Genomic DNA, 14,942 nt, shown 5'->3' on the forward strand with positions numbered 1-14,942 from the left:
GCACGTAACAACTGCTGGAACAGTTAGAAAGTGTAATCTTTTGTATTGTGTATAACTCTAGGACAGCTTGCAGTGATTCATGTAGTCCCATTTGCGATTCAGATTCAATAACCCTACAAACTTTTAAATTTTGTATTGCTTCAACATTTTAAATTTTGCTGTTTACAATGAAGGAGAATGGATCTTGACGGAATGTACCTTTATTAGATAAAATTTATACGAGAGTTGGAACGTTAATAGTGGCAACTATTTATTTACAGCTCGTACACAATAGATACGTGTTTCAAAGTTTTAATGACCTTCAGAGTGGTCACCAGCTTTGTGTATAGCTCTTTGCTGTGGAAGTCGTAGGATAATCTTAGCAGTACCAGTTGTGCTGATAGTTTGAGCGGTTCGGACTATCGCCTGACGAATTTGTAGCGAATGCAGTGAAGTGTTTCCTTCAGTTTAGAAATCGAGTTGAACTCACTAGGGCTTAAGTCAGGCGGGGTGCAGTGGGTGGTATAGCACTTAGCAGCCCCATCAGTTAAACAAATCAGTAACAGCTTGCACTGTACATGCTTGAGCACTGTCCTGCAAAATGACGGTCAGGTTCTGCAGAAAGTGTCTTCACTTCTGTCTCTGTGCTGTTCATTTTTGGAACACAACCTACGACCAGCTTAGGAACAGAGGTGATGACACTTTCTGCAGAACCTGACCGTCATTTTGCAGGACAGTGCTCAAGCATGTACAGTGCAAGCTGTTACTGATTGGTTTGACTGATGGGGCTGCTAAGTGCTATACCACCTACTGCACTCCCCTGATTTAAGCCCTCGTGAGTTCAATTAGATTTCTAAATTGAAGGAAACACTTCACAGCTTTCGCTTCAGAACTGCTACAAATTCGCTGGCCAGTAGACAGCGCCGCTTGAACTGTCAGCACAACTGGCACTGTTAAGAGTGTCCTACGACTTCCTCATACCTGGTAACGGGTTGTACACAATGCTGGTGACTATTTCGATGGTCAGTAAAACTTTGAAATACGTATCTATTTTGAAAGAGCTGTAAATAAATAGTTGCCACTATTAAAGTTCCAACCCTCGTAGCTATGATTTATTTATCATAACAATTTAACGATCGTAATAAACAATTTTCTACCCGCACGAGGATTCTGGTACAGACGTCGAGATACTAGGACAGCGTTATTAGAGAGGCCATCGAAATTCGCACCAATGACGGCCTCATAAACCGTGACTGTGGCTATAATCTTAGCAAGGCTTGGGAACCAGCGATTGGGTTAATCAAGAGTAAATAGAGCAAACGTATAGTTGTGACGACCACGGCGGACAGAGCCATCACACCGACGTCATCTCAGTTGCCGTCGCAACCTGTTCCACCGCGCGACCGTGGCGCGGGGCGCGGACGGCGGAGGGAGCGCGCCGCGGGCGGAGGGTATTTAAATCGGCCGCCGCCGCGACCGAACCCAGTTCCTTCTGAGCAGCCATAGCGTACGGATCACCGTGCCGGCACGTTCAGAGGAGCTCAGTCCGTCAGTTCACCTGATGATGGCGACATGTATGATCGCCGAAATATTGTGCCCGTTGGACACTATAGACCGGCAGCACACCCGTAGAAATTTGGTTATTTACTACCCCTTTGGGTTCTAAAATGTTGAAATGATTCATTTGGCCCCACCTTACTTTATGTCACTTAGATGAAACTGTACCTACATGACAGTGAATCCTTTATATAGTGTTCATAGGAATCAACTAGCGAGATTTGAAAACTCTGCGTAGAGCTTGAAACTGGCTATGTTCATCTGAATTAACCCGAAAAGGTGACTAAAATAACTAGGTTTTACTTTTTGACAGTATCTCGTTGAGTCTATGAGACAACATATCTGCCATTACAAAAAGAGTAGATCTTTGCATGAGAGGCGCAAACTAACTAGTTACTATAGGATATACACTGATCAGCCGGAACATAATGGCTACCGACCTACTATCGATATAAACTCGTCCAGGCGATAGCAGCGTCACCTGGCGAGGCATGACTGCTAGTCGGATACATGCACTGCATGTAGTATCAGTGAGCGTGCTATCCGTGTGTAGAATGAGGAACGGGCGCGATCTGTCTGCGTTTGACCGAGTACAGATTGTGATGGCTCAGAGGCTCAGCACGAGCATTTCGGAAACTCCACGACTCGGCGGGTGTTCGAGGAGTGCTGTGGTCAGTGTCTTCAACACGTGGCGAAGCCAAGGTGACACCACGTCTGTACGTCGTGGTGTTGGGAAGGGCTGGTTGACCAACCCTAATTACAGGTATCGGACATTGTAGGCTGGGCATGCAGGTAAAACAGAACAGCCGGCGAACTATGGCGAAACTAACATCAGACTTTAATGCTGGGCAGAGTACAAGTGTGTCCGAACACACCGTGCACCGAACACTCCTACGATGGGTCTCCGCAGCCTGCGACCCATGCAAGTTCCAATGTTAACACTAAGAGATCGACAACTACGACTGAAATGGGCACGTGACCACCGGCACTGCACATTGACGCAGTGGCAGAGTGTTACATGGTCTGATGAATCCCGATACTTTCTTTGTCATGCCGAATGGAGGGCGCGAATCCGTCGTGTTCCAGGGGAACAGGTCCATGACACCTTTACTGCGGGACGGACACAAGCTGGCGGCGGCTTCATTATGCTCTGGGGAACATTCACGAGGCCATCTGTGGGTCCAGTGGAACTAGTGCAAGGCACTAAGACAGCCAAGGAGTACCGTACACTGTTTGCAGATCACGTACACCCTTTCATGACGATCACGTTTCCCGATGACAGTGGAATTTTTCAGCAAGATAATGCGCCATGTCACAAGGACAGAGATGTGATGGAGTGGTTCTAGAAACACAGTGGCGAGTTCCAGTTGATGTGCTGCCCCCCCCCCCCCCCCCGCCCCCAGTTCGCCAGATCTGAACCCGATCGAACACATACGGGATGTGAATGGATGTGCCATCAGTGCTCATCGCCCCCTCCCGGAATTTACGGAATTAGGTGACGTGTGTGTATGCAGTTGTGCTGTGAACCCCCTCCAGCGACCTATCAAGGCTTCATTGCTTCCATGCCACGAAGCGTCGCCGCTGTTGTCCGTGTCAAAGGTGGACGTACCAGCTAATAGGTAGATGGTCACAAAGTTCTGTCTGATCAGTGTAAATTCAAAACTCACGTAATCCTGTAGATTCCATTCGCGATGCCGTGTTGACAGTGTCGCCGAACAGACAGTATCGGGGCATCTTGAGACCGACGACTCCAGCACATACTGGCCCTGAAAACAACGACAGCGGTAATTGATAGATGAACTTTGTAGCTGCAGAGAGACTTCGTTCGCTGCGCATAGAGTGCTGATCTAATGATAAAGTTTATTTTTGTGTTACATTATTTCATCCCCCTTTCCCCAAGGAGTGGCATGGTAGTGGTAACAATTACATTCCACTTTAATGTAGAATACAGTCACAGGTGCTAACGTCAGTTGTCTTTTTTTACATCAAACTGGTTAACACAAGTTTCTCACCAGTCACTAAATCCACAATTACATCCGCTTGTCAGCCAGAGAGATTTAAAATATAAAAAGATATTAAAACCTGGAAATTACGTTTAATTACATGTGGTTTATAAATTAAGATAACGAGGACTTTCTTTGAATTTTCAAACGATATTTGACTAATGTGCGGTTTTGTGGCTATCAGTGGGTAAGGAAGAATGAAAAATGTATTATACTGGTTCTGAGGCTGGGGTCAGCTGTACATGTGTTTATTTTTGGGCGAGGATTTTGGAAACGAAAAAGGTGAAAATAATGTGGAATGAGTCCCTCAAACAAGTTATTGAAAAGGGAAAAAGATGAGTGTGGAGAAGATGGAAAGGTGTATCCTGTTAAATCTGGTAGGTCAGTCAAAAAGGAGTGATTAACGTTTCGTTGTGACACAATAAGGAGCGTGTTTGGGTGCGAGGTTGAGGAATGTACCGGTATAAAAGCAGCAAGTACAAGTGCTGGGTATCATAGATGAAACAACTGGGTAGTTGGGGTCAAGTTTGCGTAACATGTACGAAATCCGAAAAGTGTACAATGTGGTATCAACAGAAGCGCAAGAAATAGACGTGTTAGTTCGAGACAAAGTAGAAACAGCACCACATCAAGAACCGGAAGTAACTCGGTACACAGTGATTCTCGTTCGAAATGCATAATAAATAAAAAACAAAAAAATAACGTTTTACTGTTTGCATATGAAAAGCTGTAGACTGCTTAGTAGACGCAGAGCTACTAGCATGAACATCCCATAGCTCCATGTGAGGTATGTAAACAAATAGATACATCCACCTTATTTCCAAACATATTACAAAACTAGAACCTTTAGGCAGATCGTAAATAAACAACACAGAATGCCTCAACACAGTGATACCTGTCTCGACTTCGTACTCTATGCAAACGGATGTAAAATATTTGACAATAATCACTCATTTTACAAATGTAAACATTTTTACAAATTGTTTTTTTAATGGTTAACATGTAACAACAATTTTGCAGAAGAAAAATAGACAAATAAACCCACTGGAGACAGCACAAAAACTGCTGAAACACTTATGGGCGAAAACAACACTACAAAGGCATCTTGCATAAGTCAGAATTCCTCTCCAATATGTTAGAAATAGGAGGGGAAAAGTGATGCTGAGCGCATGACGTTCAAGGATTTTGAGGGAGTGCTATAATGTTGGAGGAGCAGATATGAAGATTACTTTGATGTATTGAGAGGATAGATCGTGTTAAGGCTTTGTAGGCGTGGAAGATGGTGCAGGATTGTAATTCCCATGTTCGTCCGGCTAGTACTTTTATTCTATTGTGGACGTCATACGTTTAATGGCTGGGGTTTTCAAGTTGGTTTACATTCGAAGGTTAGTCTGAGTTTTTTTAGTGTGTTGGCTATTAGTATAGCGCATGTTTAAATGGTGAGGTAGAAGTCTTTGTGGCAGAAGCTGGTGGTGGTTCGTCGTAACAATGAATCACTACCTGCCATTTGCTTTACCTGAAACTGAAACTGCGTATTCATTTCACTTCACTTTCTGCCATATTGTTATTCGCAAACATTTGTGTCATGTCAGTTCGTCTAGTTATGACCCATTAAAGCTGTAATCAAATGAGACGATGGTTTTACGTTTCGTGAAGTCCACGGCTCTGCACTTCTCAACATTAAGAGCAAGTATCCAGTTCTGCACTAGACTGATATGTGGGAAGTTCAGAGAATATGTTAACCAGTCGTCCTACGGTAAGCCTGTTGGGTAACAAGAGTCACACATTTTTCAGAACAGATAATTCCTGGTTTCCTGCAGACAGTTTGGAAAAATGGAAATTTATGGTAAGGTCTTATGGGACCAAACTGATGAGGTCATCGGTCCTGAGCTTACCTACTACTTAAACTAATTTACGCTAAGGACAACACACACATCCATGCCCGAGGGAGGACTCAAACCTCCGACGGGGGGAGCCGCGTGGACCGTGACAAGGCGACGCAGACCGCAAGGCTACCCCGCGAAGCTGCAGACAGTTCTGCTGCGGCACAGACTATCGATGCATCACAGTAAGGGAGTAAAATGGTTTGGCAACTGGAAACGTACTGCAAAGTTGTACACAGTACAAAGTGACTGTTGTGGTCAAAACGTCTACATTGCACGCATATTCACATTGAACTTCAGGCGGTATATAGACCAAATGCAATGTCCAGTTCAGCTATAGTGAAATGGTGCCAACAATATGACCAAGGCCACACAGACGTGGCTGATGCTGAACCATCATATTTTACAGATCTTCCCACTCGATACCCATCTTTTAGGCAAGCAGAAAGCATGTCCGGGGTGGAGAAAGCGATTTTTCAACGATGTGAGTTTTCGGATGGCTTTTTATCGTCGAGGTATCGAACGATTGGTAGAACTGAGAATGGCTAAGCCGTTCCCGACATGACCACATTATTTTTAATAAGCAGACCAAATTAACTATAGACTGAAATCACGCTGAGATGGTAAACTCTATTTTATTATAGTTAGGAGCTTAATAACACTGACTGTAAGGATGAAGCCATCTTTTCATCTTCTTCTCTACACTCTGCATTAAAGCGCCAGAGAAGCCAGTTGTCTTGTGACAGCCAGAGCGAGAGCACCAGCAGCAGCGAGTACTGTTTGTATAAAGCGTTTATTTTGCATTTTGTTTACGACCTTCCACTAAGGAAGGGATTCTATTAGTGTTTATCTGCTCTGCATAGTAACTAACAGTTCTTGATAAAACTTTACGTAGTTTTCGTGTTAGATTTCTTAGTGTTTTCTTGATCGTTTAGAACAGAAAGCGCCCAAAAACCGTCTTTTGTTTTTTTCGCGGCCGTTAGCCACTAGTCACTTGAATCAGCAGTTGTCTTGTGACAGCCAGAGCGAGAGCACCAGCAGCAACGAGTACTGTTTGTATAAAGCGTTTATTTTGCATTTTGTTTACGACCTTCCACTAAGGAAGGGATTCTATTTGTGTTTATCTGCTCTGCATAGAAACTAACAGTTCTTGATCGTTAGGAGAGAAATTTGTTTTGTACTTATTTGCTGCGCTTAGCTTTTAAATAGTTTTTCTGGGAAAACCTAGCGTAGTTTTCGCGTCTCGTATTTCAGTGAGTGTTTCTTGATTATCAGAGTAGCTCATCAGAAGATTATCTTGGGAATTTGTCACCGTATAGAGTAGGGTAAACATAGTCATGTGTAGGGACTGTGGTTGTTGTGAGCGGACGCAAGGAGAATTGGCCACTCTTCGGGGGCAGGTGGAGGCTTTGTCTGTTAGGCTCATCGAGCTCGAGGCGCAGGCGTCAGCTCGTAGTGGCGTTGGGGCAACTGTGGTGAGACCTATGCCTACTTCAGTGGCCTTGGAATCACATGGAACCCCTGATGTCGCTGCGTCTTCCGGCAGTGAGCATCTTACCGGTCAGCCATCACTCCAGGATGAATGGCGGACAGTGGTGGGCTCGCGCGTGCCTGGCCGAAAGGCGAAGGTGGGATCTGGCCGCGTGGCAGCTGCCTTACCCCTTTCCAACAGGTACGGGGTGCTTCCTAGTGGTGATGACATCGTTTCCGAGCCACCACAGGACGCCTCGCCTGTTGGGCCAGTGGCCGATTCTCCGGCAAGGTCCCGACAGTCACAGAGGGCGGGCCTATTAGTTATAGGGAGCTCCAACGTTAGGCGGGTTATGGAGCCCCTCAGGAAAATAGCGGGTAGGTCGGGGAAGAATGCCAGTGTGCACTCGGTGTGCTTGCCGGGGGGGTCTCGTCCGTAATGTGGAGGAGGCCCTTCCGGCAGCTATTGAACGCACTGGGTGTGACCGGCTGCAGATAGTAGCACATGTCGGAACGAATGACGCCTGCCGCTTGGGTTCTGAGGCCATCCTTGGTTCCTTCCGGCGGCTGGCTGATTTGGTGAAGACAACCAGCATCGCACGCGGAGTGCAAGCTGAGCTTAATATCTGCAGCATAGTGCCCAGAGTCGATCGCGGTCCTCTGGTTTGGAGCCGTGTGGAGGGTCTAAACCAGAGGCTCAGACGACTCTGCGACTATAATGGTTGCAAATTCATCGACCTCCGTTATTGGGTGGAGAACTGTAGGGCCCCCCTAGACAGGTCAGGCGTGCACTACACACCGGAAGCAGCTACTAGGGTAGCAGAGTACGTGTGGCGTGCACACGGGGGTTTTTTAGGTTAGAGGGACCCCCCCTTGGGCGAAACGATAAAATACCTGACGGCTTACCAGAGAGAACATCAGCATCGTTGATAAAGAACGTCCGTCCTCAGAGACCAAAAACAGGAAAAGTTAACGTAATATTGGTAAACTGCAGGAGTATCCAGGGCAAGGTTCCTGAATTAGTATCGCTTATTGAAGGAAATAGTGCGCATATAGTATTAGGAACGGAAAGTTGGTTAAAACCGGAAGTGAACAGTAACGAAATCCTAGACACAGAATGGAATATATACCGCAAGGATAGGATAAACGCCAATGGTGGAGGAGTATTTATAGCAGTAAAGAATTCAATAATATCCAGTGAAGTTATTAGCGAATGCGAATGTGAAATAATCTGGGTTAAGTTAAGTATCAAAGGTGGGTCAGATATGATAGTCGGATGCTTCTATAGACCACCTGCATCAGCAACCGTAGTAGTTGAGCGCCTCAGAGAGAACCTGCATAACGTCGTGAAGAAGTTTCGTGATCATACTATTGTAATAGGGGGAGACTTCAATCTACCAGGTATAGAATGGGATAGTCACACAATCAGAACTGGAGCCAGGGACAGAGACTCTTGTGACATTATCCTGACTGCCTTGTCCGAGAATTACTTCGAGCAGATAGTTAGAGAACCAACTCGTGAAGCTAACGTTTTAGACCTCATAGCAACAAATAGACCGGAACTTTTCGACTCCGTGAATGTAGAAGAGGGTATCAGTGATCATAAGTCAGTGGTTGCATCAATGACTACAAGTGTAATAAGAAATGCCAAGAAAGGAAGGAAAATATATTTGCTTAACAAGAGTGATAGGGCACAAATCGCAGAATATCTGAGTGACCACCATCAAACGTTCATTTCTGAGGAAGAGGATGTGGAACAAAAATGGAAAAAATTCAGAAACATCGTCCAGTACGCCTTAGATAAGTTCGTACCGACTAAGGTCCAAAGCGAGGGGAAAGATCCACCGTGGTATAACAATCATGTACGAAAGGTACTACGGAAACAAAGAAAGCTTCATCATAGGTTTAAGAGTAGTCGAATCATAGCTGATAAGGAAAAGCTGAACGAAGCGAAAAAGAGCGTAAAGAGAGCAATGAGAGAAGCATTCAACGAATTCGAACATAAAACATTGGCAAACAATCTAAACAAGAACCCTAAAAAGTTTTGGTCATATGTAAAATCGGTAAGCGGATCTAAATCCCCTATTCAGTCACTCGTTGACCACGATGGCACCGAAACAGAGGACGACCGAAGAAAGGCAGAAATACTGAATTCAGTGTTCCGAAACTGTTTCACTGCGGAAAATCGTAACACGGTCCCTGACTTCAGCCGTCGCACGGACGCCAAAATGGAAAATATTGAAATAAACGATATCGGAATTGAAAAACAACTGCTATCACTTAGTAGCGGAAAAGCATCCGGACCAGACGAGATACCCGTAAGATTCTACAGTGATTATGCTAAAGAACTTGCCCCCTTTCTATCAGCAATTTATCGTAGATCTCTGGAAGAACGTAAAGTACCTAGCGACTGGAAGAAAGCGCAGGTCGTTCCCATTTTCAAGAAGGGTCATAAATCAGATGCGAATAATTATAGGCCTATTTCGCTTACGTCAATCTGTTGTAGAATAATGGAACATGTTTTATGTTCTCGTATTATGACGTTCTTAGATAATACAAATCTCCTTCATCATAACCAACATGGATTCCGCAAACAGAGATCATGTGAAACTCAGCTCGCCCTATTTGTCCAAGAAATTCACAGTGCCGTAGACACTGGCGAGCAGATTGATGCCGTATTCCTGAACTTCAGGAAGGCATTTGATACGGTTCCGCACTTACGTTTAGTGAAAAAAATACGAGCTTACGGAATATCGGACCAGGTTTGTGATTGGATTCAGGATTTCCTAGAAGAAAGAACACAACATGTCATTCTTAACGGTTCAAAATCTGCAGATGTAGAGGTAATTTCGGGAGTACCGCAAGGAAGCGTGATAGGACCTTTATTGTTTACAATATACATAAATGACTTAGTTGACAACATCGGTAGCTCCGTGAGGCTATTTGCAGATGACACGGTTGTCTACAAGAAAGTAGCAACATCAGAAGACTCGTACGTACTCCAGGAAGACCTGCAGAGGATTAATGAATGGTGCGACAGCTGGCAGCTTTCCCTAAACGTAGATAAATGTAATATAATGCGCATACATAGGGGCAGAAATCCATTCCAGTACGATTATGCCATAGGTGGTAAATCATTGGAAGCGGTAACGACCGTAAAATACTTAGGAGTTACTATCCGGAGCGATCTGAAGTGGAATGATCACATAAAACAAATAGTGGGAAAAGCAGGCGCCAGGTTGAGATTCATAGGAAGAATTCTAAGAAAATGTGACTCATCGACGAAAGAAGTAGCTTACAAAACGCTTGTTCGTCCGATTCTTGAGTATTGCTCATCAGTATGGGACCCTTACCAGGTTGGATTAATAGAAGAGATAGACATGATCCAGCGAAAAGCAGCGCGATGCGTCATGGGGACATTTAGTCAGCGCGAGAGCGTTACGGAGATGCTGAACAAGCTCCAGTGGCGGACACTTCAAGAAAGGCGTTACGCAATACGGAGAGGTTTATTATCGAAATTACGAGAGAGCACATTCCGGGAAGAGATGGGCAACATATTACTACCGCCCACATATATCTCGCGTAATGATCACAACGAAAAGATCCGAGAAATTAGAGCAAATACGGAGACTTACAAGCAGTCGTTCTTCCCACGCACAATTCGTGAATGGAACAGGGAAGGGGGGATCAGATAGTGGTACAATAAGTACCCTCCGCCACACACCGTAAGGTGGCTCGCGGAGTATAGATGTAGATGTAGATGTAGAAGCTGGTATAGGCATGCGTATTCAAATACGGAGATATGTAAACAGGCAAAATACAGCGCTGCAGTCGGCAACGCCTATGTAAGACAACAAGTGTCTGGCTGAATTGTCAGATCGGTTACTGCTGCTACAACGGCAGGTTATCAAGATTTAAGTGAGTTTGAACGTGGTGTTATAGTTGGCACACGAGCGATGGGACACAGCATCTCCGAGGTAGCGATGAAGTGCGGATTTTCCCGTACGACCATTTCATGAGTGTACCGTGAATATCAGGAATCCAGTAAAACATGAAATCTCCGACCTCGCTGCCGCCGGAAAAAGATCCTGCAAGAACGGGACAAACGACGACTGAAGAGAATCGTGCAACGTGGCAGAAGTACAACCCTTCCGCAAATCGCTGAAGATTTCAATGCTGGGTCATCAACAAGTGCCAGCGTGTGAACCATTCAATGAAACATCATCGATATTGGCTTTCGGAGCCGAAGGCCCACTCGTGTACCCTTGATGACTGTACGACACAAAGCTTTACTCCTCGCCTGGGCCGTCATCATCGACATTGGACTGTTGATGACTGGAAACATGTTGCCTGGTCGGACGAGTCTCGTTTCAAATTGTATCGAGCGGATGGACGTGCGCGGGTATGGAGAAAACCTCATGAATTCATGGACCCTGCATATCAGCAGGCTGGTGGAGTCTCTGTAATGGTGTGGGGCGTCTGTGATATGAAACCCCTGATACGTCTAGATACAACTCTGACAGGTCACACGACGTGAGGATCCTGTCTAATCAGCTGCATCCATTCATGTCCATTGTCCATTGCGATGGACTTGGAAAATTCCAGCAGGACAATGCGACACCCCACGCGTCCAGAATTGCTACAGAGTAGATCCAGGAACACTCTCCCGAGTTTACACATTTCCGCTGGCCACCAAATTCCCCAGACATCAACATTATCGAGCATATCTGGGATGCCTTACAACGTGCTGTTCAGTAGACATCTCCACCCCCTCATGGATTTGTGGACTGTCCTAGAGGGGACATGGTGTCAGTTCCCTCCAGCATTACTTCACACATTGGTCGAACGCATGCCACAACGTGCTGCGGCACTTCTGAGGGCTCGCGGGGACTCTGCACGATTTTAGGCTGGTGTAATAGTTTCTTTGGCTCTTCAGCGTAACTGGTATTATGTGCGTGAAATGGTAGAATTTCTACCTTTGTTAGCATAGGTTTTGGTATGCCAGCGTTTAGACAAACCAGGGGACATGAACCAAGATGGCTCGTTGTGGTAGTCTCTACTGATCAAGGGTGACTTGTGAAAAACGCGAGCCGGCTTCTGTGGCCGAGTAGTTCTAGGTGCTTAGTCCGGACCTCCCTGCTGCTACGGTCGCAGGTTCGAATCCTGCCTCGGGCATGGATGTGTGTGATATCCTTAGGTTAGTTAGGTTTAAGTTGTTCTAAGTCTAGGGGACTGATGACCTTAGAGGTTATGTCCTACAGTGCTTAGAGCCATTTGAACCATTTGAAAAACTCGCCGACAGGTGGAAGGAAGTGCTGACCGAGCCAAATGGGGCAGGTATGCTGCTGGCCCGCATTCTTTTGACTCAGGTGTCTGTCTGGTGCCTATAGCAACCTTTGACTCATGCTTTAGAAAACTATGAACAATGCAAGAGTCTAGCAGAAAGCTGGGACCTGTAACCTATTAAGACTCACCCCAATAAATAATTGGCCATTTCAGAGCTAGGTCCGTCATCTAAGCGATTTCTGCTGAGGGCATTGTCGTTGCGCAGTGAATTCTCAGAAGGCAGGTGGAAGTGGAACCCGTTTGAACTGATCGCTATTTGCCTGCCTCTACTGAAGGCAGCCAGACTATTCAGACCCTCGGTTTTACACCTCTTGGTGAAAGTGCGTTGTCGGCCGGTGTGGCCGAGCGGTTCTAGGCGCTTCAGTCTGGAACAGCGCTGCTGCTACGGTCGCAGGTTCGAATCCTGCCTCGAGCATGTATGTGTGTGGTGTTCTTGGATAAGTTAGGTTTAAGTAGTTCTAAGTCTAGGGTACTCATGACCTCAGATGTTAAGTCCCATAGTGCTCAGAGCCATTTGAACCACTTTGAAAGTGCGTTGAGACAAATAGAAGCAAAGACCTGGTGCGATGAGAGATTTTTTTCTACCCACAGACAAGAAAGAAGCGTGTTTGGAGACCATGAGCCATTTCCTGAAGTTTTCGGTGACGAAGGTCCGTACATCGGTGGAATAAACAAGTGTCACGATGATGAAGCCTTACGAGTTCGAAATTCTTGGAACAGTGCCAGCGAAATGTTGGAGGATTGGCGAATAATTTCTACACAGTTTTTGATGGGAAGAGAACAGTAGCTTAACAGTTACGCCATTGGCTAGAACTGGAAAATTTTTTTCTCATTGCTAGGAGATTATTAAATGCGTTCAGAGTGCAGAGCAGGCACAAGAGACAGGGTGCAGAAGAAACTGTTCTTCACAGAAGAGACCAGATAACGACAGCCACTCTTTTCTTGGCGACTTCTCGCTGTCCGCGAGTCAGCCTGAACAGGCAGACCAGTTTCAATGGCATCCATCTGCATCGTCCACTCTCTGCTCACTCACACACAACAATTATGGTTAGAATATCTGGGGGCATCAGCTGGTTAGGACGGAAAGAAGTGAGGGATTTTCCAATATTTAATTAAATTCACGTAGGTTCAGCCATGAACAGCCAAACAGGAATAGTAGCATTGTTAATTTCATTTCTCTTTCCGATACAATCGTATAATTCCTGTTATGCACCCGCAGCTACGTTGTGCTGAATTTATAACGTTAGGAAGGTGATTTCTACTGACCCCACTTCCTTGTCAGATAAGTTTGCCAAACGTGTCAGCACTCCGTCTTCAGGCCACAAGTGACCCATCGGGACCATCCGACCGCCGTGTCATCCTCAGCTGAGGATGCAGTTAGGAAGGGCATGTGGTCAGCACACCGCTCTGCCGGTCGTTATGATGGGTTTCTTTGACCGGAGCCGCTACTATTCGGTCGAGTAGCTCCTCAATTGGCATCACGAGGGTGATGGTCACCCATCCAAGTGCCGGCCACGCCCGACAGCGCTTAACTTCGGTGATCTGACGGGAACTGGTGTATCCACTGCGGCAACGCCGTTGCCTAAACGTGTAAGCGTTTATTATAATATATTACAATGTTTCAGTTAGATGTTCTTTATTGTGTGCTCAACTAAAATTCTGTGTAGTATCCTTATTAATTTGTGCACAACGCATATTTTGTTATAAAAACTGGGTTCATTTAGGTTAGATTTTTTTTTATGTCGTAGTGAGTGAATTTCTTTTTCATGCAGTTTATTAATATTGAATTGTGGGAGTGTCGATGCTCAAGGCTCAAAAGTAGGGCCTCACTTTTTTAAATAGCGTTAATTAAATTCCGTTACGTAAGATTTTTCTCGAGTACGTAAGTTCTTCGTCGAACGAGCTGCGTCTGAGCATCCCAACTGATGCAGGTGACTGTACCAATTCCAGAATAAAGTTTCAGTTCGACTTGCACTTCGCACAACATTCTGACCGTTGTTTACAGAGGCGTGGCGTTTGTATTGAAAAATAATGTCATGTATCTGTGACACTTTGAAGTGTAATCCAGCGTCCAACAAAAGTTACTTGGCTCGCACCAGTAAGGTGTAATTCATTTTTTGAAGTCCTTTTGTATTTTGCAGGATCTAACATGACATTACTGCAGCTTTACCTCACAGAATGTATTCACAGGTTACTTTATCGCACCTGAAAAGTCGGATTCTAAGTAAATTTACCCGTTGCGTTTTTAAAATGTAATATGAACAGCAAATGTCCTAGGCCAAGCGTTCCGAGACGGTGGTATGTACCACTGGTGGTACGTATTCAAGTAAACAAACTGCTTACTGATACAAGTAAAACTATTCTCTTACGTTACCTTATTTATTTTCAAGTAAAATGATAGTGAGCGAACGGACTTATTAAAGCAGCATCTGTATAACGTCAAAGAAAATGGACTCACCGCGGAATGTTTGTTTCGGACTATATGCGGGATACGGGAAAGGTGTTACTCCAAAGTTTTCCTGCCGCTTTGCAACTGCTGTCAACTTATCCTATGTACTATTACTGGTGATGTGAGTAATCAATAAGTAGTGAAAGGTTTATTGTTGTTTGTTAGGCGTTACGTTAAATGGCAACGTGACATGAAGGAAGCTTACGTCTGGAACCGGTGAATGGTATTACAAGTAGCTACAAGTAGCTGATTCTT

General features: G+C 45.1%; 1 protein-coding gene across 1 annotated transcript in view; it reads right to left on the reverse strand.

The window, feature by feature from the left end:
* LOC126235131 (guanylate cyclase 32E) overlaps nt 1-14,942 on the reverse strand; it is a 954,039-nt gene that overhangs the window by 36,222 nt on the left and 902,875 nt on the right. The window contains exon 22 of the mRNA XM_049943867.1: nt 3,204-3,302. Coding sequence (XP_049799824.1) covers nt 3,204-3,302 — 99 coding nt within the window. The remainder of the gene's footprint in view (nt 1-3,203; nt 3,303-14,942) is intronic.

This window comes from Schistocerca nitens, chromosome 1 (genome assembly GCF_023898315.1).
Source record: "Schistocerca nitens isolate TAMUIC-IGC-003100 chromosome 1, iqSchNite1.1, whole genome shotgun sequence".
Classification (NCBI taxonomy): domain Eukaryota; kingdom Metazoa; phylum Arthropoda; class Insecta; order Orthoptera; family Acrididae; genus Schistocerca; species Schistocerca nitens.